The following is a 26,134-nucleotide window of genomic DNA, read 5'->3' as shown; positions in this document are numbered from 1 at the left end:
GAGCAGCGTTTCATCTCTTTCAAAAGATACTTTTTCCTGTCTTTTTTCCTCTCCCTCATGCTTCCAAGGCAGAGGAACGAATCCATCGGCTGGACCCCGTGCAGGTCCACAGCTATTAGATTTCTCGAATGATAGTGACCAGGAAAGAAGGCAAGCTTTTCGTTGTTTGAGGGGGAATGTGCTGGCCAGGCGTTTAACGAGCAGACCCTGAAAAGGCAGATCATTTTCTACCAGAGAAGTGGCTTCCACCTCTGCCCTGCGGAAGGGAGTCCTTGTCCTGGACATTTGCCAGGCGGGAACCTGGACATCTCTGCACACGTATGCTAAGCATTACTGCTTGGATTTCCTTTCAGACCAGGATGCCCATTTTGGTAGGGCAGGCCTACAGAGTTTTGTTGGTCTAGGTGGGTGTCCTTGCGCTCCTCCCTCCTGAAGCTCTTCTTTCTGCTTTGGGAGTCTTTTATAGACGAGAAACCCATGGGAGAAAGGTATCCCTTAAAATAACACATTAAAACTCCCTGTAACATTCTTTCTGATGGATGATTTTCCCAGTGATTCCTCATCACACTCACCGGCCCTCTTGACGTATAGCCTCTACACCACCGGTTCTGCAATCCCTCGCCGTAGGAGTACCAGGGAAAAAGGATGGCACTGCGAGGTAAGTCATTTCTTCTTTTGGAGTTGCTGTATTTCCTTAACAACTGTGTTCTCTACTTCAAATTAAACATCCTATAATATCTCCATAGACATATGTTAATGGTATTGTTAAAGGATATTTGTACCACGCACTATCACCACCAGAGTGGTCCCCTGGTGCTCTGGTGGCTCTGAACCAAGAAGGGGGGTGCGTTAGTGGGAGTAAGCGGGAAAAGTGCAAGAGAGCAGTGATGTGCTGTTGGCATCCTCAACATGGTAAACACTGTTCGCTGGGCTTTGGGTGTTTTCCGGTCGGTATACGTCATTTGCTGTTGTGCAAGTCTTTGAGAGTTTTGTTTTGTTGTTGCGTTGTAGAAAAGTTTGGGCGGTTTGTTGTGGTATAGGGTTGTGTTTGAGAGGTGTGGGCAGAGGGGTGAAAATGTTAGTGGATTGGTTATTGGCATTGTTGTCTATAAGTAATGCGCTGAATTTCCACGTTTTTTTTTTAGGTATGATGCATGAACATCACTGCATGTCAATCTAGCTCCGGCATCAGCCGATAGTCATTACCCCTTCCATAAATGACACTCGCCAACATTCACAACAGTGCCCAAATTTGGCCCCTGCCCACAAATTGGAACCTGTATATGTGTGGGGCTAGCTGGTATTCGCGATTCCATCCTAATCTGGACTCGGTGGCATTCCCGATGCGGTCCGGACGTGGCTTTTCTCGACAACTACTACTCTATCCAGATGTGGCAATGGTCAGCAATCACATTCCTACCCAGTTGCTCACGCAGGCAATCGCTCACAACCTTGTCATCCAAGCGAGGTACATGCCAACACTCGTAGCTACGTCAAGGCGCGGCATCTGCCATCATTAACAGCTCTGTCCGGGCTCTGCGCATGCTAACGTCCATAGCTCTGTCCAAAAGTGGCAACTGTTAACATTCATAATTGGCACTTGGTGGCGTTCATGGAGTGGGTGAAGTTGTAGGATGGAATTGGGCAGGGGTGTTAACTGTTTCCTCCCCCGGTTGTCGCTTGTGTCCCATTCAACCTAGTGTTGTCTCTCTTGTTACTGTAGGACATTCCCTTATTTGTTTCTGGGCGTTGTCTGGTGTCATCCTAATTTCTGTCGACCTGTTCTTTGTGTTTCCTGTTTGGTTGTTTAGTTGTTTCAATTTGTTTCTGCAGTCTTGAAGAGCCAGGCTTTTTGTAGTTTTCTGAATTGTAGGTGGTCTTTGGTGTTTATTTCTTTTGGGATATTGTTCCAGGTTTTTGCGGCCAGTTGGGAGGAGGAGGTGCCTCCTAGTTTTTTCTTGACATATGGTTTTGGTTCCAGGCGGATTTCATTGCTTGATCTGAGTAGTCGTGTTGGCTTGTAGATTATTTGTTTTTGTAGGAATTCAGCTCCCTGTCCGCTGATTGCCCTGTTGGCTATGCACATTGTTTTGAAGGTGATGCGATGTTTGACAGGGAGCCAGTGTAGTGTTTTTAGCGTTGGAGTGATGTGGTCTCTTCTGTATAGTTTGAGGCGGGGTCTGGCTCTGCCTTGTGGACGCGTTCTAGTTTCTTCAAGAGGTATTCTGGCATCCAGAGGTAGAGGCTGTTTGCGTAATCTATTGTTGACATGATGAGGGTGACGATTGTGCGTGTTTTGTGGGTGAAGGAGAGGAAAGGTAGGATTCCTCTGGTTGCATGAAGGAGGAAGAAACATTTCTTTATTATTGCATTTATTTGTGGTTGTAAGGTTAGGGTGTTGTCCATCAGGACTCCCAGATTTTTTACTTCCTGAGATGGTGTGGGCGTGGTTCCCATTTCTGTCGGCAAGGGAATGTAGGTGTTGTCCTCTGGGTTTTTGGAAATGATCATGATTTCTGTCTTTCCTGGGTTGATTTTCAAGTTGTTGGCGTTCATTCAGTTTAATACTTCTTTGAGACACTCATTTAGGGTTGAGTGATTGGTTTGAGTGTCTTTGTTTTAGTAGATGATTTGAGTGTCGTCTGCATAGTTGTAGCATATGATTTTGTATTTTTTCGAAGATTCTGATTACTGGAGTCTGGTAGATGTTGAAGTATAGTGGCAATAGTGAGGATCCTTGTGGCACTCCACAGTTGTTAACTCCTGGAGTAGATTTTGAAGGGTTTTAACCATACTGTTTCTGTCCTGTCTGCTTGGAATGATTTAATCCAGAGTAGTGCCATGTCTGTTATTCCTACTTCTTCCATTCATTTGGTAAGGGTGTCATGGTTAACTGTGTCGAAGGCTGCAGAGAGGTCAAGCAGAATCACAGCTCAGGTTGTGTTGGAGTCTGCGTTTGTTTTTCGTTCGTCCCATATGGATAGTAGTGCCGATTCTGTTCCTCTTGCGGGTCTGAAACCGACTTATGCTTGGTCTAGCAGTTGGTTTTTTTCTACATGTTCTTGGGTTAATTTGTATACATAAGTTTGTAGGAGTTTTGCCAGGTAGGGAATGTTGGAAATCGATCTGTAGTTGGAGAGTTCTTCAACGTCGCCACTTATGTTTTTTAAAAGTGGTTTGACATATGCTGATTTGAAGGATTTTGGTTCAGGTCCTGTTGTGAGTGAAAGATTTAGGAGGTTTCTGTAGTATTCTGATATTGTTGCTTGTGCGAGGATTGATTTGTAGATGTCGGTGGGGCAGGGATCCATGGGTAATCCTGCTTTCTTGATGTCTTTTACCAGCTTGTCAAATTCCTCTGCTGATATTTCAGGAAAGTCTTGGAGTTTGTGCTGTGGCTCTTTCGTAGGTCTGGTTGGTTGCGTGTTATGGTTGATTGGTCTGTTTTGTATGATTTGTTGAATGTCATTGATTTTGTCCTTGAAGTGGTCTGCCAGGTCTTTGTAAAGTTTCTCTGAGGGGGTTGGAATGTTGTCGCAACCAGGTGGGTTTCTCATTTCTTTAATGATGTTGAACAATTTGTTTTGTGTATTGATGGTTTTGGTGATTCTGTTATCATAATGCCTTCTCTTCGCCTTTTGTATTTCCTTCTTGTATGCGCGGATTTGTTTTTGGACCAGTAATTTCTTGTCTTGGTTGTATTTTTTCCTCCATTCCAATTCCATCTTCTTGTCCCTTTTCATGGTCCTTAGTAGCGGTGTGAACCATTTTGCCATTGCTCTTTTTTTGAGGGGGTAAATGGTTTTTCCGGGGCAATGTTTTCAATTGCATCAGCAATCCATTTGCAGAGTAGCTCTGCTTTCCCGTCTAGGTCACCCAGCTCTAGTTCTGTAGTTGAGGGTTTGGTCATCTACAGTTGTTCCATTAGGTTGCTTGCTTTGACGGTTTTCCAGTTTCTTTTTGTAATGGTTTTGAGCTTGGGGGACTGAATGTGGACTTAAATTGGTAGTGTGATCATGAATGGGATGATGAGCTGGTCGCTCCACAGTATTTGTATCGGTGGTGCCGTGGTGATGAGTTTTTTCTTGGCAAAGATTGCGTCAAGGGTGTCCTGCCAAGTGTCTTGCCCCTTTGACCAACTGCTGTTGTTTCATGGTTGTCAGCTGCCCAATTAGTGAGTTTTGGGCATGTTTTTCTTTGAACAGATGTTGAAGTCCCCCAGGATTATTAGATGTTCGTGTTTGATGGCTATGTTGCTGATGGCTTCTATGAAGTTGTCGACAAAGGTTGCATCGTATGTCTATGGTCTATAAACCAGAATGAATGTGATGTTCGTTTTTGGATTCGCTGATGTGTGTATGACCATGTTTTCACAGATGATGATGTTGTTGAGGAGTTCTTCAGTTTTTATTTTTAGGTGTTCTTTGAATGCTATTGCAAGGCTTCCTTGTTTATTTTTCCTGTTTACCTGAAGGCATTTGAAGTTGGTCGGGAGGCAGCTTTGGAGTGTGATTTTATAGTTGTCGCCCAGCCATGTTTCTGTGATTATATCTGTTGAGTGTTTTGACATAGGTTGCAGTGGATTTTAAAGGTGTGGTTTGGTTTGTGTTTTATTGTCGGCTTTGTTTCCTGAGGGGTGTTGGTCGGTCTCTTGTTGAGGGGTTGGTACAGTTGTGTCGTCTGTCGGCGTACAGTTCTTCTAGGTTCAGTCTTGGATTTTTGTTTTCATCAGGTTCTTCTTCGAAGTTTTGTGGCTGTGGAGTGGGAGTTCTTGTTTTGTTGATGTAAAGTGTTAGTGCGTTGATTCTGTTCATGTTTTTTCTAACAGTGTCCGTTCTTCAGTGTGATTCTTTTAGGTTGTCTGCTATTGTTGATTCGTACGTTCGGTTGGCTTGTTCTGGTGTTGGTTATTTGCGAGGTATGGAGTTAGGTAGAGTGATTTCTCTCTTCTCCCGGCGTTGGTTCTGTTGTCATTCCTGTCTCTGGGAGTGTGTTCTTCAGTTGTGAGTCTTCGGTGGTGTTCAGTTGAGTTTGTTCTTTTTTCTCTTTCTTTCCTTTGGTCCAGTACGTTTGCGCAGTATTTTGAGGTTGAACGTTTTTGTTGATCTTTTATTTCTGTTTGACACCGAGTAGGTTTTGCTTTGGTCCGGCTGTTTTGTGGTGTTGTACTGGGTGAAGCAGGATTGTCTGGTACAAGTTTTGAGCTCAATCTGTTGGCGGTCTTGTCAGTTGATATTTTTTGCTTGTTCATTCATTGTCTCGAGTAAGGTAGGGGAGGATTGCTAGGGTTATATTGTTGGGTTAATACAGTGGCTGTCCCTAATGTGGGGCTCCTTGGGAAGGTTTACTGCAGTAAACAAATTAAGTGGTGTGACGAAGGGTATAGCTGGTAACTACAGAATTTTCCTAATGAGCATGGCTGACAATCGCTATCATCTCTTGGGGTGCGTCCCAATAATCACAGTATCACTCCACAGCAGTCAGTAAATAAACACTTTATCCCGGGAGAGAGGCCTATAGCTAACAATGCAGTTTGAAATAGGGCACAGCTAGATTTGAGAGTCCCGTATAGGGAGGGAGTGTCCTACATCCAACAATACAGTTTGCCAGCCAGACAATGCAGTTTGAAATAAGGCTCAGCTAGACTCCAGATAGTTGTATATTGGGGTAGAGGCCCTTGCCTTACAGAGCAAATGGATGCAGTACCAAACAAAGCTAAGTTTGAAGCACAGTTGAGCAATTGACTATAATCTTGAGCACAGCTATGTTAGAGAGTCCTGTATAGTGAGAGAGAGGCCCACGCCCAACAGATCAAATGGGTGCAGTACTAAACACAGCTAGATTTGGGAGTACTGCATAGTGGGAGAGCGGCCTACGCCTAACAGAGCAAATGGGTGCAGTACTAAACACAGCTAGATTTGAGACACAGGTGAAGGAATGATTAAAATACTAAATGCCGCTAGATTTGAGAGTCCCGTATAGTGGGAGAGGGGCCCACACCCAACAGATCAAATGGGTCAGTACTAAACACAGCTAGATTTGAGACACAGGTGAAGAAATTATTACAATACTAAACACAGCTAGATTTGAGAGTCCTGTATAGTGGGAGATTTGAGAGTCCTGTATAGTGGGAGAGAGGCCTACGCCTAACAGATCGAATGGGTGCAGTACTAAACACGCTAGATTTGACAGTGTGGGTTGTTGGAGGTAGTGGAAATATTTACAGTGTTTTAGATAAGTTTGATAAGTGGCTAGGCTTCTGGGGTAGAGTATTTGCTCTACTCCCCACCTAGACCACTCCTACCGTACTGGTCCTGGTCGTTGCTGGTTGACGGCTGGCCACTGGCTTCCACTGACACTTGCAGACACTTTCTGGAGTCTCCGCAGTTGAAGTCAGCCTTTACATCTGGGCCCTTAGCCGCAGGGGCTGCACAGGCAGAGGGCTGCCCTGTGAAGGTGGATTAAATGCACCTAGGCACTGAGGAGGGATATCCAATCAGCTGGGTGGGCAGGCTGGGAGGCGGGATAAGGAAGTGGGTGCGTCGAGGAGCACGATGCACGCAGGGCCTGGGGGCTGTTTAGATTTTAAAAAACAGCCTTAGTAGGATATATGCGCCAAGCAGCTCACCTGCTATGTTGTGTAGATTCCTCAAGTGAGGAATCTACACAACATATCTACATATACACTAGGAACGATATTACAGCTACTGTTATTTGAGGTAATTTAATTTCGATGGGATTGGGTCCTCCGACGTATTCCGTATCTATGACATGTAATCACCACAGCTGTGCTGCTTCGGAAACTTTTTTCGGCGTCTGCGGCCTGCATCGATGCGCCGTCGTCGAGGACCTCCTCCGATGTCATCCGATGTGATAAGTAGGACGCACAACGCCCGTAGCCTCAGTTTCGTGTTTTCCGCGAACGTGTTGCTTCGTGAATCTCGTTTAACGCCTCAACTCTTTGGAGTTCTGTTCTTCTCGGTTCTTCGAACCTGTTCGTTTTGTGAAAATCCTTCGTGTGAAGATGTCTTCTACTTCGTCTTCGACCCCGCGTCCAGGCTTCAATAAGTGCGGGGAGTGTGGGTCCAAGATGTCGGTGACGGACTCGCACGACGCCTGCCTCTGGTGCCTCGGGAGGCCCACGACATAGATGACTGTATCGACTGCCAGTCGCTCACGTCCAAAGCCTTACGCGAACGTAAGAAGAGGTTGTCGGTAGGTCGGATGTCCAAGCCCCGGAAGTCGAGGTCTGCAGGGCTTTCGACGGATGATTCGAGGGGTGACTCTCCGCGTCATCGTCGGAAGTCTCGTGGTTCGCCTTCTAGGAGTCGGTCTCGCCACTCCTCAGCCTCTTTGAGGCATTCTCGGAAGCGCCGACACCGGTCGTCTTCCAGGTCCTCTTCGGAGGACTCTGCCCGGCACATCGCTTACCCCACCAGCCGTGCGACGCCAGAGGAATGGGCTTCCTTTGGAAGAAAATGCTGGCGATTCTCGAGTCGCAGGGTACTAAGCCGTCCGCGCCCCCGAGTGGGGTCGGTCGTGATAGGTCGAGAGACACCGCTCGCAAGAGTGGTCGGCACAAGTCACGGGAGAGGTCCCGTTCGGACAAGGAGACTCGTTCTCGACGTACCCGTTCCAGGTCCCGGTCCTCGACGCGTTCGAGACCGTGTGCACCTGTGAGGTCTTCAAGGAAGACATCGACGTCTGAGGCGTTGAGGGCGTCGACAGGCTTTCTCGAGGCTCCGGCTCCGAGGAAGTCGTCGAAGCGGTCGACGCTCAGGTCGTCGAAGGACACGCTCAGGGCTCCGGCTTCGAGGGCTGTGTCGACGCCGCCGATGCTGGCGGCGCTGCATCTGACGTCGACGCCGATTTCGTCGACGCCGATCCTCTCGGTGCCGATGCCTGTTCTCTCGACGCCAGTGCCGATTCGCTCGACGCCATCGATGCCTTTCGTGTCGGAGGTACCCCGTGGCACGGGGGAACCCCCTAGGAAGTCTCTGGTTAAGAGCAAGCACTCTCGGGTGCCTTCTTTTCGCCACCTGGAATATATTTCAGAGGCGGATGAGGATTCTGATGGCCTGGTTCCTAGTCAGGTTCCAGATGAAATTGTCTCGGGCCATAGTCAGTTTGACGATTTGAGGCAGTCACTGCATGATGCCAGTGGACTGGACACCTCTCCGGAGGTGGAGTTTTGTAGGCCTGAGCCTGGCTCTCATGCCGATTCCTCGTACCGGCGCCTTATGGCTAGGGTTTCTGAGTACTTGGGATGGTCTGCTCCCTCAGGGGAGTTTGTGCAGGATGATCTAACGGACATCCTTGATGTTGGTCCCCCAACTGACCCGGTACTGCCTTTTCATTTGGCTTTACAGAGAAGGGTGGCGGCGGCTTGGACTGCTCCGGAGAGTCTCCCGGCGGTGGGCAGATCCTTGTCGGGAAAATACTGTCCAGCCAGTAGCGACCACTGCTACTTGAGCAGGCACCCCACTCCGGAGAGTTTGGTGGTGCAGGCGGCCACGGCCCCGGCAAAGCAAGCGTCGTACCCTACCATCCCTCCTGATGGGGACGACAAACGTTTTGATGGCTGGGCGAAGAAAGTGTTTTCTTCTGGTGGTATGGCGCTCCATTGGTGCCTTGTCTCGTTTCACACACACTCTGTGGAACTGTGTTGCGTTAGCGGCTGAACATATTCTCGAAGGGGACGAACGGGATGGTTTCCTTGCTCTGGTCCAGGATGGTAAGGATGCCATGTGTGAGTCCATTCAGTCGGGTTTGGACTTAGCTGAATGCGTCAGTAGGTCCATGCCAGCGAGCACCGTGATACGCAGGTTTGCGTGGTTGTGGAAGTCGGGGTTTGCTCCTGATGTGCAGTCCCGGCTCCTCAACATGCCCTTTGACGGTGAACACCTTTTTGGCAGCAAGGCTGATGAGAGCCTTGAGAGGTTGCAGACCTCTAAAGCTGCAGCGAAGTTGTTGGGCGCTGCCCAGTTCGCCAACCTCCGCCTTTTCGTCCTAGGGGACAGCAGTGGAGGGGTGGTTCCTTTCGCTATTACTCGTCCTTCAGTAAAGCGAGAGGAGCTGGCAATCAAAGAGGCCAACGCAGGGGTACCAGAGGTGGACGACAGGGTACCTGTGGTGCCAAGGCCGCTCGGGCAGTTGCCTCTTTGCCCTCAGGTAACGCCGCAGCCGCTTCCACTGAGTCATGAGGCCATGTCCCATGGTTCGCCGGTTGGGGGAAGGCTGGCACAGCATCTTGTAGAGTGGCAAGCCATTACTTCAGATGTGTGGGTTCTGGAGATCATAACTCACGGCTACTGTCTTCCCTTTCGGCACAGGCCTCGCGACAATCCACCGGGGAACCTCTCTTTGCAGAGTCCGGATCCGCTCCTTGCGCAGGAAATTCAAGCCCTGCTGGAGAAAGGCGCCATAGAACTGGTGCCTGTAGCGGAGAGGAACAAGGGATGGTATTCCCCTTATTTTTTGATTTCGAAGAAAGACGGGGGATTGAGACCCATCATGGACATGCGCGGTTTGCACAAACTCCTCAGGAAGGACAAGTTCAAGATGGTTACTCTCTCTCAAGTCCTCCAGGCCCTTCAGCTTCAGGACTGGTTGGTGTCACTCGACCTCAAGGATGCTTACTTCCATGTGCCGATCCATCCCAAGCACAAGAAGTACCTGAGGTTTGCGACACGCACTTTCAGTTTCGGGTCCTGCCGTTCGGATTGACCTCCCCCCCGAGGGTTTTCACCAAGCTCATGGTGCTGGTGGCAGCGCATCTCAGGCAAGGGGGGATTCACGTCTACCCCTACCTGGACGATTGGTTGATCAGGGGGAGCTCTCCCGAGCAAGTCCTGGATCATCTGTCCGTCACCTGCCACTCCCTTCACAGGCTGGGCTTCTCCCTCAATTTAAAGAAGTCCCATTTGACGCCAACAAAGTGGCTCCAGTACATCGGAGCAGTGCTCGACACTTCCATGGGGCAGTGTTTTCCTCCCCAGGTGAGGGCTCTTCACATTCAGCATATGGTGCACAAGTTTCAGCATGCCCAGACGCTCCCAGCGTTCGAGTTCTTGTGGTTGCTCGGCCTCATGGCATCCTGCATTCTTCTGGTGCCAGAGGCTCGCCTGCGGATGAGATCTTTGCAGTGGGCACTCAAGACGCAATGGTCGCAGTCCTCCGGCAGGATGTCGGACCCGGTTCAGGTGCCGCCCTTGGTCGCCCGGGACCTTCTGTGGTGGGCCGTCGAAGGCAACCTGATGAAGGGGGATCCATTTTGGCTTCCCTGGCCGGAGGTGACGATCGTGACGGATGCATCCCTCACGGGATGGGGAACTCATGCCAACGGGCTGACAGTCAGCGGTCGTTGGTCTCCGTCGGAGTCCAGACTCCATATCAATCTGTTGGAGCTGAGGGCCGTCAGACTAGCCCTGAAGGCTTTTCTGCCGACTGTGCGAGGAAAGAGTGTCCTGATCCTGACGGACAACACAGTGGCCATGCACTACCTCAACAAAAAGGGGGGGCAGGGTCACTTCCTCTGTGCAGGGAGGCGATGCAGCTCGAGTTCTGGGCCATCCAGCAGGAAGTTTCGATCTCGGCAGTTCATCTGGCCGGAGACGAAAACGTGACGGCGGATGCTCTGAGCAGGCAGAGCGCGATCTCTCACGAGTGGGAGTTGGCTCAGGAGATTCTCCTGGAGATCTTCGCCCTTTGGGAGACCCCTCAAGTGGATCTCTTCGCCTCCAGTGTCAAACGGAAGTGCGAAAGGTTTTGCTCGCTGGAATTTCCTCCAAAAGGAGCCTTAGGAGATGCGTTTGTGGTGGAGTGGTCATTCCCGCTGCTGTACGCGTTTCCTCCAGTCCCCGTCATCCCGCAAGTGCTGCAGAGGTTACGGACGTTCGGTTCCCGGATGATCCTCATTGCTCCGGCATGGGCTCGGAGGACGTGGTACCCGGACCTTCTTGACTTGTCCATCTGCCCTCCACGTCGTCTTCCCTACCGAGACGATCTGCTCTCACGGGAGGGGGGGTCAGGTTCTCCATCCAGAGGTCAGATCCCTCAACCTTCACGCTTGGCTTCTGAAAGGTTGAGGTATAAGGATTGGGACTTCCCTGAAGACGTGATGGAGGTGTTGCTTTCGGCCCGAAGGCCAGCAACAAAGTCTCTGTACCGTTGGCGTAAGTTCTGCGACTGGTGCAGAGTTCAGAATGTGGATCCTTTTGCATGTGGCATCCCCAGGGTTCTGTCCTTTTTACTTTCTTTGGCCCACAGGGGCTTGCAAAGTGGGTACCATTAAAGGTAACCTGGCGGCGCTGTCCATCTTTAAGCTCTCGTCTGAAGAGTGTTCTTACTTTAAAATCCCTTTAATTTCACAGTTTCTGAAAGGGCTCACTAATGTGTTCCCTCCGTCACCTTTCCTGGTGCCCGGTTGGGATTTAAACCTTGTTCTTAAGTTTCTTATGGGTGCTCCGTTTGAGCCTTTACATTCTTGCCCTTTGAGGCTGTTAACTCTGAAAACTGTGTTTTTAGTTGCGGTTACTTCCGCTCGCAGAGTGAGTGAGTTACAGGCACTTTCAGTTAAGCCACCTTTCACTGTATTTCACAAGGACAGGGTTGTCCTTAGAGTTCGTCCTTCTTTTCTTCCGAAGGTAGTGACGGAATTTCATTTGGCCCAGAAGGTTGTTCTTCCAGCATTCTATCCTCCTCCGCATCCTGGGAAGGAAGAGGAGAGGCTCCATAGGCTTGATCCTAGGAGAGCTTTAAGCTTTTATGTTTCTCGCATGTCCCGGGTCAGAGTGGACGATCAACTCTTTATTGGTTACGCTGGAAAGCGTTTGGGGCAAGCTGACACGAAACTGACTTTGTCTCGGATTGTTTTGGCCATCTCGGAGTGTTGCCGCTTGGCGGGTAAGGACCCACCGGCTGGCTTGCGGGCCCATTCTACCAGGGGTATGGCTGCATCTACTGCCCTGCAGAAGGGTGTTCCTATTCGCAACATCTGTGATGCAGCCACCTGGGCTTCAGTACATACATTTGTTCGTCACTATTCCCTCGATTCCATCCGAGGACAGGATCTGGCCTTTGGCAAGGCGGTCCTTTGCTCTGCTATTTGATTGGCTATTCTAAATTTTTATTCTACATTCTTTCCCTCCTCCTTGCTCTGGTACTGCTTTGGGAGTCTGTCATAGATATGGAATACGTCGGAGGACCCAATCTCCTCGAAGAACAAGTTACTTTCTTACCTGGTAACGTTCTTTCGATGGGATGGTCCGACGACATATTCCATATCGCTCCCGCCCTGCCTTCCCCGCTGCAGAATTTCTTTTGCGATTGCAGCTTACGTTCCGCAAGGCTTTGTGTCTGACTGGCAGTTGACTAATGTCACACGTTCTGGGGGAAAAAACTACAAATGAGGCTACGGGCGTCGTGCGTCCTACTTATCACATCGGACGTCGGAGGAGGTCCTCGACGACGGCGCATCAACGTCATCGACGCAGGACGCAGACGCCGAAAAAAGTTTCCGAAGCAGCACAGCTGTGGTGATTACATGTCATAGATATGGAATACGTCGTCAGACCATCCCATCGAAAGAACGTTACCAGGTAAGAAAGTAACTTGTTCATCCAGATTCTTTAAAATAAATTAAAAATAATGACTTCAAAAGAATGCGCTTTATTTACCTTCTCCAGCATGTGGTCTGGCATGGATTGACATGCTCATGCATATTCCCCGTGGTCAGGCTGGGAATCCTCCGTAAAAAGAAAAGCAGTTTCGCTTTAGCCTGAAAACTGCATTTCTCCTCTAAACCAATCTGTCTTTTGGGTCGTACTGCCCCATCCAATAACAGTCATCTCCCTGAGCTCCACCACTAGTAGCCATCTTCAGATTTTACCACACGTTTCACTGTTGTGAGTCCTCTCTTCTTGCTCTGCAAGCCTTTAGATATTTTTTTCGATACGATATAGTATTTTTGACCTTTTTTTTCCATCGTTCTAACGGCAGTAGGGATATGTTGTCAGCGAAGATCATCTTTTATCGCGGATCTTCTCTTCGAAATTTCGAGAGGCCCAGGCTTGGGCCTACTTCGCGCCTTCCACCATGTCCGAGGAAAAGAGGAGTCTCTTCAAGATATGCGTGAAATGTGGCTTAAGAAATGTGTATGTCAAAGATCGGAATCACAAATGTTTGTGTTGCCTGCATCCGGACCACGATGAAGAAGACTAAAAAGGACCGGTACAGCAGGTTGGCAGCATGGCTCAAGCGGGGGAAGGCCTCTGACACTGCCTCCGGGCCCAGTCATGCCTCATCAAGGACCGGCCAGTCCGGTGAGCAAACTCCCTCGAAGAGTTCGAGGTCCTTGTGAGGAAGTCCAAGCTCCTTGCTATGGATCCTACTAGGTTCGCCATGGCCGCAAGTTCCAATTCGAGAAGGACACAATCACTCTCGCCATCTACATCCATAGCGAGCCTGCCAGTGAGTAGTGGCCTCCAAGAGGAAGACCTTAAACCCTTTGAAGCTTTGTCTACCATCTTCAGCTAAGCCTGCAAAGGAAAGGACCTCAGGTGGATCCTTTCGTCCCCTGTCAGTGACACCATCGGCTACCAAGACCGCCACTTCCTCAATGGCCGTTTCGCCATCCAGGACATCCACTTCATCGACGGTCATGACCCAGCCAACAAAAGCTTCAACATCTACCTCATCAACGTCATCGTAGGTGAGTACATCGACCACCATCATGACTTCATCAAAAGGGGGCCTAACAATGAAGGTAGTCTCTACGATCACAATGACAGCAATCCCACGGGTGACCTTGTCACCACGGTGTACGGCTGCTACAGAAGCTCAATCGACATCTGCTGGCACCCCGGTGATGGTGCCAGTTCCTATCGTCCCCCACTCCTGAAGGAGTCTGAGGCTACCGTCCGCGGAACGCCCTGCCAGACAGGGGGGAGTGATGCCAAAATATGCTTTAAGGGAGGAGATACCCATCTACACGAGCTTGATGACGTAAACTTGCCCGAGAACTACTACTCGGACCATGAGGGGGGGCGCAAGACTGTGTCCATAGCGCAATCTCCACGGGATGAAACTGGATCGCTATGTAGCTCAAGGAGATGCTTTGGCCCGGAGATGTTGCCGGCTGTTCTTTCCACTCCTTAGCCAGTCCCCAGGTACATGTGGTTGGACATCCTTTACGATAATGCACACGCTGGTATCCGAGATTCAGCAAAGGATGCCTGCTACACCTGCTCCGGCCCAGAATCCTGCAAGGCCGCTAATCGGGGAACTCGTCCGGGCCAAATCGTAAGTCAAAGGACCCGACTGGCCCGAGACCTCAACCGACACCCCCACCGCCTCTGTATCGGGCCTTGACCCCTTTAGTGGAGGAGGCCCCACACATGGGCACAGAGGCCACTCGCAGGCCTATAGCAGTGATAGACTGCATCGTCGCCCGCAGGCCAGGACACAGACACCCAAGCAGGCCTGAACCGGTTGTGGATACTGGCCCCTATGGGCGCACCCCAGTGGTAGGCCGACTAGCGAATTTGTCAACGAGTGGAAGACCATTACCATGGACAGATGGGAGTTGGACGTTCTTCGTTGGGAACAAACCTGTGTTCTCATATTCCTCCTGTGGCTCGTCATGGACTACACATGGTACAACTGCTGCGGGGCTCTGGAGTGTACTTCAGATACTTTCTGGTACGGAAGAAGTGAGGAGGGTGGCGTCCAATCCTAGACTTAACATACCTAAACAAGTACTTGAAATCCTAAAAGTTCAGGATGGTCACTTTTCAACATGTGCTCCTACAGCTGTAGGAAAGGGATTTCCCAGCAACGTTGGATCTCAAGGACGCCTATTCTCACATCCCCATTCAAGCAAAACATTGGAAGTTCCCACAGTTCGTGGTCCAGTGGCAGTACCATCAGTTCAAGGTCCTGCCCTTCGGTCTGAAGTTAGCACCAAGAGTGTTCACAACGTGTTTGGCTCCGGTGGCAGTGAATCTATGCCTCAAGGGGATCCTCAGGGTCGGCCAAGCGGTGCTACGCAACTTGTTCACTTGAGGTGAGTCTGTTCCAGGGGTAAGTGTATTGCTTCTGTTGAGCCTTGCCACCTCCTTTGCTTGTGTCTATGTACTGCTGTTTAATCGTATCCATGAGCATCTGCATCCATGCCAGACCCCATGCTGGAGAAGAAACAAGTTACTTACCTGTAACTCCTGTTCTCCAGCATGGGTCTGGCATGGATTCACATGCAAACCATCCCTCCTTCTCCTCTGTGGCTTGTCTTGGTTCCTACTACCACTTTACGTGCTATACCTTATATGAAGATGACCGCCAGGGGTGAAGCTTAGGGAGACGACTGTCATTGAATGGGGCAGTATGACCCAAAGGACAGTGATTGGTTTAGAGGAGAAATGCAGTTTTCAGACTAAAGCAAAACTGCTTTTCTTTTTACCAAGGATTCCCAGCCTGACTGGGAATATTCATGAGCATGTGAATCCATGCCAGACCCCTGCTGGAGAACAGGAGTTAAAGGTAAGTAACTTGTTCCTTATACACACACATAGTAATCCAGTTCACTGCATTAAAACAGTCTGTATTTAAATTAATATAGGCTTTTCTATACTCTCGCAAACTCTCATCTCAGAACAGGTTATCATGCCATGTTCTTTCTGGAGAGGAGCGCCTGCTACCTTTTTTGAATATTCCTAATGTGAACTGTTAGGGGGAATTCTCATTCAATGGCTAATTTCCATTACCTAGTGAGTCCCCCAGCAGCTTTGCTGGATTTCTAGGATTTATTTTTTTCACCTGGTAAGAGTGTGAGCCTTTTTTCCCACTCTTACATGTGTTTTGCTATGTGTATTTCTACTTTGTGTGATCTTGGGCACTGGAGCCTCACCTATTCCATGTGCACCACTTTTTGTGTGTGTTACACAGCACCTTCAGTGCAGTGACACAGGGTTGTATTTGAGACTTCCCCCTGACTCCATTTTTCTGGGGCTGACTGCTGTCCCCCAGAAAGTGGTAAAGTTGCCATTAACTTTATATAGTCACTTTAAACCACAGACCCAGTACACCCCATTTTACATGGAGTATTGGAAAGGCTCAACTCTTATCCCTTTTTGTCTGTACCTCTTGGAGCCTTGTTTCGCTCGCTTAACATTAAGACTTTGCTGCTGGCAGTGGTATCTATCCTAAATTTTCTACCGTGATTATCTTATATAAATGTGGTAATGTTTTAGGCTATTATATTAGCCTCGAACATAAACCCGCTTGACCAAATACATTTTATTTTGGTTCCGACTGGGTTTAGTCGCCATTTCTTTTTGTTAAAGACTTTCTCGTGTTTTTCTCTGCGCGACAAACCGGAGATGACTCCTTTGTTCGCTGTCTTTTCACAGGCTTCTGCACAGATGACCTCCTTAAGGCGCCTGATAGTCTAGGTAGGCAGGATGTGAGGGAGGGATCTTCGGACCCCTGCCATGGGTTTCTCTTGGGAACCCAAGTCGCACTCTTGTCTGATAGGCTAAGGGGACTGGCCTTGCCAGGCCAGCCACCCTGCTGTGTGATGCACAGCCAGACTGTATGAATGGGGAACATCTGCATAAAAAGCAGGTCTCTGGGACTGGAAGAGCAGAGTCGCCACTGGAACGAAAGAACCAACGAGGAACTGGAAGAAGAGGACCCCTACCACGAATGAACCGCATGGTGAAGCCCTGCTGCAGGTCCGAATCGCCAGAATCCGACAACAGAGAAGATCCTCCAGGAAACTTCTTCCCTTGAGCTGGTGGGACCAGCCAGTTCGCCCAAACTACAAGCCAGGACCCCTCCTCTAGTCGAATTCGCTGTACAGAGCTACAGTGGGCCGGATAGCCAGGAAGGTCGAACTCTGCTTGGGTTTTAAGGAATGCACCTTTCATTCGTTGTTTTGCTCTGCTGCTTGCTTCTTCCCTGGGTGGCGCAGGACCCACCAGTCTTCCTACTTCGTGTCAGTCCGGCGGTCGCTTCAGGAACTGTGAGCATGCAGGAACCCCCAGGAACGTCTGCCTCAGCTACAGCTCCCTCTCCTTTTTAAGGTACTGTGCAAATCCGGTTGTCCGTTTCGGTCAGCCGTGGTGAAAGTGTTTTGAAATCTTTCTCCAATCCGAGGGCTTGTCCTTCTCTTCTCTTGGAACTAACTTTTCTACCAACCAACCTCGTCCGGAATCTGTGCCACAAACTTTATAGCGAACTACCCTGAACTGTGTGATCTTGAGCAAAAGACTTTTGACCCATTGACTTTGGCCCTAAGCCTTTTCTATCTGATCTCCTCACTGTAGTCTCTCTTGTTCATTTGCCCTGAGTACACTTACCTGTTGGTTTTGCCTAATTTCTAATAACTTTGTATTTCCCTCCCTTTTAAATTGCTGGAGTTCCATTTTGCTCCCACTTCATTTTGTGAGCTTAACTTGTCTGGAATTTAAGGGAAGTGGTGTGGTGTATTTATGATTGGGATTTTTTTACTTGCTTAGAATAGTGAAATGTTATACAACTGTTGAGTAAATAAATATATATTCTTTTACTTAGAAACCTTGAGTCAGTGTTTGCCTGAATCATAGTAATTGCTGTCCTTTGTGTAACTATTTGTACTGCTCACTTACTCTTGAGATAAGTCCGGCTGCTCCGCTACTGCTACCACTATAACTGTCTAGTACAGGCTTGTACCAAAGGTGAAATTGTATTGTCACTTGCAGTCTTAATTTTGTGTAGTGTTCTCAAAGGGTACTGTATATAATTCTGCCCAACAGGAAGTTAGTTCAAAATCATACTGAAATTGCTCAAGATGTCAAGTTGAACAAGGTTTTCTTACATATGTTGGTAAAATGCTTTGCAGTTGGAGAATATTGGACAAGGCTCTAGCTCAAATGTAAAAAATGTAATAGATCCCTCGATTTATCAACAAAGGTGATTTGCATATGCATAATGTAGGGAGTTCTTCATCTGGTTCTTGTTCTCCAGCTTGAATGTATTGCTATTATCATACTTATTCGTAATGAAATACTCGAAAGACTCACAACCTCCAACCTATATACAGTTGCTACAAATATTTTTCTCAAATATATTAATGCCATTTAATTTGTGAGAATGGAAAACTACAGGATAATAAAGAATATGGTCTTAACTGATACACTGTAAGATGACGTTTTTTCACTTCCGCGCTGGTGTTTTTTTATGTCTTTTTTTTAACTCTGCTCAAAAGAAAGATATTATGAATAAATAGCACAGTGAAAATGTCAAATATGTTTTCACTAGTGATGCATTTATTTATTTATTGTTTGCTTGTTAGGCACTTATACAGCAAGTAAAATACAGTTTCAAAGTGCCCACAGGGCGGGGGAGGGAACAAGGGAGTGAATACATTACAAACACAATATTTATTACGAGCAAAGGAGGGACAAACCTAATATTCCTTGTTAGCATTCAGAACGTGCAAGTGCAGCATGGAAGAGGGAAGTGGGTGTAAGTGCTGGGGAGTTCGGGCACATGGGTGAAGCACAGATGATGTGTTTGGGTTTTAGTTAAGAATAAGTTCAAAACCTCCAGGGTGGAGGGAGTGCCAAGGCAAGTGCTGAGGGAAGACGGGAACTGGGCAAATCGGGTGCCTGAGGTTGGAGGATGCATAAGGGCCCCCGATACCAATCACAGCAACTGTGGGATTAGCAGAGAAGCGAAGAAGGGAATGAGGAAGTAAAGAGGAAAGTCTTGAGCAGCTTCCGTAATTTAAGGAAGTCCTGCTCAAGGCGCAGAGGCAAGGGGAGGCTGTTCCATAGGAGGCAGCAAGCTGAGGAAATTGAGCAAAATGCTTTACACTCAAAGAGTTGGTGCCAGAGGAACGTAGTGGTCTAGAGGGAGAGTATTTAGTGAGATAAAGTTGAACAAAGGGTGGTCCCCGGGCCCAGACAGCCTTGTGGATGATACAGAAGGATTTGAATTTAATCTGTGCAGCACCCGGGAGCCAGTGAAGAGTTTTTAGGGCAGGAGATATGCGGTCCCTGCGCTTAAGGCCAAGGATAAGTCTAGCTGCCCTTTTCTGGATTAGCTGGAGGGGTCGCAAATTGGAAGAAAGTAGATTCAGGAGGAGGTTATTGCAATAGTCAAGCCTAAGCGAGAACCAGGGGTCGGGTAACATTGAGTTTCTGGGGAAAAGTGAGAAAAGGCAGAATTCCTTTGAGAAAGAAGAGCTGAAAGTGTGACTTCTTGGCCATTTCCTGAGCGTGAGGGAGGAAAGAGAAAGATGAGTTGAAGATGACTCTAAGGTTTCTGGCTTTAGAAGAAGGAGCAGGGGCTGAATGGAGAGGGAAAGAGAGGTACAGAGGTCAGTGAAGAGAGTGGATGCAGAGCTAGGGGAGTCCAGTTGGATGTTGAAATCACCCAGGAGGAGGAGATTGGAGGTAGATGAATGAAAGAAAGGAAGAGCAGAAATCGGCTTATTCTGAGAGGAACAGAGTGGTGGTGCCTGTATGCCGGTAAATGGTAGCAATGGTCAGGGGCCACGTTAGGATTAAGCGCGAAACAGGCTTTCAAAGGAACAGTAGAGCAGGGTGGGTAGATGGAAGCAGGAACCCACTCAGGGAAGATTAAGGCAACCACTCCATCCCCCCACCAGTGCAGTGGGGTTGAGGCTTTGAGATGATTTTGAAGCCGTCGGGGAAGAGGGCGTCAAAAGTAGTGACTGAGCTGGCATTGAACCATGTCTCGTTAAGAGCGAGAATGTTGAGGTTAATGTCTTCAAGAAGGAGGCAGATGTCAGCAGAGATTATGTTGGCTGAGCAGGCATTGAGACTCAGAGTTCTTTGCCTTTCAAGGTTTTCTGGGGTGGGGTACAGGGGCGTGGTACACAAGCCAGACCAGAGAAGGGAGAGAGAGCATAAAAAGGGGAGATGCAGGAACATGTCGGAACGGACCATCAGAGACCGACACCTTCGTCTCTCCAACTGGCTAAAAGGAAGGAGTCCGTCGGGTGAGAAGATGATGATGAAGAGGTCCGAGCGGTCTTCTTAGTCCTGTGAGGGCGCCCCGGTGACAGGGGCCCAACAGAAGGCAAAGCACAGTGGCCACCGGGAGCACCGAACGGTCGGGCTCTTAGGCTGCCAGGCAGGGTGTGCCTTCCCCGGCACCATCAACCACGAGCCAACGCTCTGGTTCGGGGAAGAGGAAATCCGAGAACCCGGGTAAGCCTCTAGCCTGGTCGATCTCGAAGGATTCGGCCGAGGGGGGGCGAGGCAGTGACCCTCCCCCCAAGGTGATGGCCTCAAACGTGCCTAGGGAAGTAAAGGCATTGATTCACCCGGCCAAGCCCTCTATCGAGGGAGTCGCAGCGGCCCTGGCGCAGCCTGTGGAGGCTACACCAGTGGAGGCGACCTCGGGCCCAGAGGCTCCCTGCCTCTGCGGAGGGAAGCCTCTTTCAGACCTATCGGTAAGACCCCCCGTGAAGACCCCGGCGGAAAAAGAGGGGGGGCGGTGCCCATTATGGACACGGACACAACATCCGAGGAGGAGTTGGCAGAAGTCCTCGACGAGGGCCTCGAGGAGGCCCATCCCCGCGGGAGGGATCCCGACGAGGGTGACGATGAAAGTGACGGCGGCACTGGCGAGGGTCCTAGTCAGCCGTCGCTCCCGTCTCTTCTGGAGCCGCAGGATAACTCAGCGGCCATTTTGTTGGCGATACAATCCTTATGTTCAGAGATGAGGACGAGATTGCCCTTACCACCGACAGAGGACCCGGTACCAGGTCCGGCGGAGGAACCAGAGCCGGTCCCGGTGGGAAGCCCCGGGAACAGACACGGCCACGACGGGTACCGGCGACGACGGCGGTGACGACGGGACGGAGCTCCCATCACCAGCCCGGGCCTCCCCGTCCGATGAGATCGGATCTTTCCAAGCAATGATCGCCAGGGCATCCAAGCTTTTTCAGCTCTGCCCCGAGGAGAAGGAAGGTTTCCTTTACCAACGGTGCGAGGCCAGGAGGAAGTCAGTCCTCGCTGTGCCTCTGCTGGATGACATCTGGGACGAGGGTCTCGCCCTTCTCAAGAACCCTTCTACGACGCTGCCAAGAAGGATCGGTATGAGAAGAAGTACCGGGTCCCCGACGCAGCCCCTCTGTGCCTTAGGGCACAACCTACCCCGGACTCGGTCGTCTCAGCGGCGGCCAAGAAGAAAGAGGGGGGGCGTCGGTCTCAACGTCAACTTCCCCGCCGGACGGCGAAGGGAAGAAGCTGGATGCAATGGGACGACGAGTTATCTCGTCAGCGGCGACAACGATTAAGGCAGCCAACGCTCTCGCGATCGTGGCCCGCTACGACAGGGAGTTATGGTTCAAGATCGCCCTCCTGTTGGACTTCCTACCAGATGACTAGAGGTCTGAGGCCCTGGAGATCTTGCAAGAAGGCGAAGTGGCATCGGACCACTCTATTACGGTGGCAACGGACATTGCCGACAGGGGTTTCCGCCAGCTAGGCAACGTTGTTTGCCTTAGACGACGAGATTGGCTCAAGGTGACGGATTTCCACCAGGATGTGCAAGCCAAGGTGCTGGACATGCCGTTCGACGGGAACAACATGTTTGGGAAAACGGTGGATGAGTCCCTCCAAGACATCAAGATGGACACAGAGACTGGTAGGGCCCTAGGCGTCCGGAGGCAACGGAGGCCGTCCTTTCGGAGCACCGGAGGCAAGCAGAGTGCCTCCAAGGGATTTGGCGGTGGCTTCTCTACGTACCGCCAAGCGGTCCGCTCCTCGTCGCAGGAAGCCTATAGAGGACGAAGCACCCTGGTGGGAGGCCGGCTTGTGAAGTTCGTCAGCGTGTGGGAGTCCATCTCCACCGACCGTTGGGTGCTGGATGCCCTGAACCAGGGGCACGCCCTCGAATTTCTAAAAAAAGTGCCCCCGTATTCCACCCGTGGTCAGGAAGGAAAGTCACTTCCCTCAACTACTCTTGGAGGTGAGGGTGTTGCTCAGAAAAGGTGCCATCGAGCTGGTCCTGAAGAGGCTCTGTGGCTCCGGAGTATACTCCAGGTACTTGCTAGTAAAAAATAAGACAGGAGGGTGGCGCCCCATCCTGGGCCTGCGACGGCTGAACAAATACATCAAGGCAAAGAAATTCCAGATGGTCACCCTCCAACACGTGCTGGCACAGCTGGAGGAGGGCGATTTCCTGTGATTGTTGGATTTGGAGGATGCGTACTTCCACATCCCCATTCTGAAAGGTCACCGAAAGTTCCTCAGGTTCGTGGTCCAAGGACGGCACTACCAGTTCAAGGCCCTCCCGTTCGGATTGAAGTCGAAACAGGGTGTTCACCAAGAGCCTCGCACGGGTGGCGGCACGGCTGCGCCTGCAGGGGATCCACGTCTACCCCTACCTGGACGACTGGCTCATCCGAGCAGGGACAAGGGAGCTCGCCATGGATCACACAGCAAAGACCGTCCAGCTGCTCTCGGACCTGGGATTCTCCATCAACTTTCCCAAATCCCACCTGGTCCCGTCACATGTCGCACTGTTTCTGGGAGCAAAGCTCGACACAGTGGCGCGCCTGGCCTCACAGTCGGAAGAAAGGACGACCGCCATCCTGGGCAAGGTGCAACGCCTGCTGGCCACTAACGTGGCCAGGGTGAGGTCCATCAAGTCTCTCCTCGGGATGATGTCCTCCTGCATATATCTCGTGCACCTGTGCAGGTTTCGGATGCGCCCTCTGCAAGAGTTCCTCGACTCCCGCTGGATCCAAGCGACGGGCAGCTTCGAGGACAGGATCTCGCTCAACAAGACTTTCTGACGAGCGATCTGGTGGTGGGGCACCCGCGCTCATCTGACGGCAGGCACAGACTTTCAGACCCCATCCCACCAGATAACGGTGATGACGGATGCCTCCCTGGAAGGGTGGGGAGCGCACACTGGAGAACTTCACGCGAGAGGCCTCTGGCTCCCGGAGGAGAAGATGCTCCACAACAACATCCTGGAGCTCTGTGCATTGTTCTGGGCCCTCAGGTCCTTTCACCCGTCCCTCAAGGGCAAGGTGGTGAGAATCTTCACCGACAACACCACCACGATGTTCTACATCCGGAAGCAGGCAGGAACCAGATCCCCAGCCCACTCCAAGGAAGCCCAGGATCTGTGGCATTGGGCCGTCGCCCAAGGGATGTTCCTGGTGCCCTTCATCTGGCAGGGATAAAAAAACACCATCGCCGACTCACTCAGCAGGGAGCTGCGCTCGTGCCACTAGTGGGAACTACGTCAGGATCAAGTGGATCAACTCTTCCGACGATGGGGAAAACCCCAGATCGACCTGTTCGCGACAGCAACGAACTCCAAGTGCCAGAGCTTCGCCAGCAGGTTCCCCCAGCCGAGAAGCATGAGCGATGCTTTCTCGTTCCCCTGCTAAGGCCTGTTCCTTTATGCGTTCCCTCGGTTGCCGATGCTGCTCCGACTCGTCAACCAGCTCAAGAGGTCCCGGTGCAGGATGATCCTGGTCGCACCGGCCTGGCCGAGGCAGATCTGGTTCCCGGACCTTCTGGATTTGTCAGCGTCCCCACCAGTCAAGCTGCCGGCGGACGCAGATCTCCTCTCCAGAGAAGGAGGCACCATACTTCATCAAGACCCAGAGTCGCTGAACTTGCAGGCCTGGTTCCTGCAGCGCTAGAGTTTGGAGGATACGATATCCCGGCTGACTGAGGTCCTTGCAAAAGCCAGAGCGTCCTCAACTCTCAAGTGCTACAGGCATAAGTGTAAGAGGTTCTCTGTCTGGTGGCGTGCACAGAAGATTAACCCTCTACGGATTATGGCCCCTCAAGTGCTGCCATACCTACTGTCGCTGGCCAAGGCTGGACTGGCTCACGCCTCCATCAAGATATATCTGGCTGCGATCTCCCGATACACCAGAACCACAGGACGGGCGTCCTTGTGGTTCCATCGCCTGGTGAAGGAATTTATGAAGGGAGTGTTCTGATCGTTCCCGCCGGTGAAGGTCCCTGCCCCGGCGTGGGAACTCAACGTGGTGCTGACCAGGCTCATGGGTGGCGCCATTCGAGCCCCTACATTCGGCGCCGCTGTAATTCCTGTCGTGGAAGACTGCGTTTCTTGTGACCATCACCTCCGCACGGCGAGTGGGAGAGATCCAGGCCCTATCCCGCAAGCCTCCATACTTGACTTTTCACGACACGAGGGTGGTGCTGAGGACGCACCCCTCGTTTATGCCCAAGGTGCCGTCAGACTTCCACCTCAACGAGCCCTTGGTGCTACCTGTTTTCTTCCCGTCGCCTTCGTCTCCGGCCGAGAGGTCTTTGCACTCGCTGGATGTGGCTAGAGCGCTGAAGTTCTACGTGGACCGAACAAACAGTTTTCGGAAGAAATCACAGCTGTTTGTGAACTTTGGACATGTGAACCAAGGGAAGGCTCTCTCGAAGGCTTCCATTTCCAGATGGCTCTCCGGCTGCATCATGCATTGTCATCGGTTGGCAAACTGACTGTTGCCTGGCCGTCCGAGAGCCCATTCGACCAGAGCGATCGCTGCTACCACAGCGTGCTTGTCTGATGTGCCCCTGCTGGACATCTGCAGGGCTGCTATGTGGAGGTCGACGCACACCTTCACGAGATTCTACTGCGTCGACCGGGATTCCAGGGAGGAGTCCAGAGTCGGCCAGGCAGTGCTGCGCAACCTGTTCGCTTAAGGTGAGCCTGGTGGGGAGGTAAGAGATGCCTAATGTTGAGTTTTATGTAATGCTTAATGTTGAACCTTGCCACCTCCCGTGGTTGTGCATGTGTACTGCTATGTATTCTTATATTCATGAGCATGTGAATCCATGCCAGATCCCATGCTGGAGAAGGAACAAGTTACTTACCTGTTACTGTTGTTCTCCAGCATGGGTCTGGCATGGATTCACATGCGAACCCTCCCTATACTGCCACTTTGCGTGCTACCAAATCTGAAGATGGTTGCCAGAGGCGGGGCTTAGGGAGAGGACAGTCATTGGCTGGGGGCAGTATGACCCAGAGACCAGTGATTGGTTACTACTGAGAAAGACAGATCAGAAACGACACTGATACTGATTTTTTTCTTTACCGAGGATTCCCAGCCTGACGACGGGGAATATTCATGAGCATGTGAATCCATGCCAGACCCATGCTGGAGAACAACAGTTAAAGGTAAGTAACTTGTTCCTTACTGGTTGATAAGACAGACAGACAAGATACTAAAGTTGGCCAGTGCTGAGAAATTTGTCAGGATGGGAAGCTTCTTCACTGCCATCCCATGATGGAAGCAATATGTGTTCAGTTTGGTTTTGGGTAAACTGTTGATTTGCAATGTTTGGATTACTTGGCATATTTCTGAGTCGGTTGCATTCAAAGTATGCAAATTGGTCAAAGATTGCCATGGAAGGCAGGGGTTACCATAGTTACTGGAATATAATGCGTGTCATGAATCCAGTTGGAGCTTGACTCTTAGATCACTTTTAAACCGCAAACATGTGTCAGAAGTAAGCTGGCTGGATTTGTATTGGCTCTTAAAGGGGCTGGTGTTGCCGGTTTAAGCAGTCTGTCTTGTCTATAGAACACATTGTGTACTTGATTACAAACCTAATATTCTTAAAGTTGCATGGGTTCATAGTCTGAGAGGTGCGAATGTTCATATTGTGTTCACCTGGGATCTACACTTACATGCAATAACTTATTTTTGTTTGACTGATTTCATTTTCAATTTTATGTGGCTCTTGTAGCTCAATTGTGATTATTTCAATGATACTATTTTCCACTTTCGTTGGCTAGATGCAGAGAAGATGTTTGAAGTCTGCCATAACACCTTATCAAATACATTGAGCTTTATTCCTATACACTTGGGACCTACTCCTCCCCCTAATCCAAGAAACACTCAGCGGGACAACATTCAAGAGCAATGCTGCTTAGTCTTCATTGGCTGCTCACTTAAAGAGGAAGAACTGAAGGACTGGCTCAGGCTGTGCGCAAAACAGGTTTGGGAGCATTACCTTGCTTATCTTGTTTGTGCTGCTTTTCTTGTAGTGTCCCAGCATTTAAAAATGTGCCTGTTCTTTTGTAAAAACCATCATGAACTATCCATTCAAATGGATTTCTTCCTCCTACC

At 50.2% G+C, this 26,134-nt stretch overlaps 1 protein-coding gene across 2 annotated transcripts in view; it reads left to right on the top strand.

Annotated features, from left to right (window-relative positions):
- DNAAF9 (dynein axonemal assembly factor 9) overlaps positions 1–26,134 on the top strand; it is a 2,133,167-nt gene that overhangs the window by 2,043,787 nt on the left and 63,246 nt on the right. For both annotated transcript variants that reach the window (XM_069632250.1, XM_069632251.1), the window contains one exon: positions 25,801–26,003. In XM_069632250.1, the coding sequence (XP_069488351.1) occupies positions 25,801–26,003 (203 nt within the window). The remainder of the gene's footprint in view (positions 1–25,800; positions 26,004–26,134) is intronic.

Source organism: Ambystoma mexicanum, chromosome 6q (genome assembly GCF_040938575.1).
Source record: "Ambystoma mexicanum isolate Mex_15411 chromosome 6q, UKY_AmexF1_1, whole genome shotgun sequence".
NCBI classification, from domain to species: Eukaryota; Metazoa; Chordata; class Amphibia; order Caudata; family Ambystomatidae; genus Ambystoma; species Ambystoma mexicanum.
Note: the sequence above shows the minus strand (reverse complement) of the source record. Positions and strands in the feature narration are given on the sequence as shown.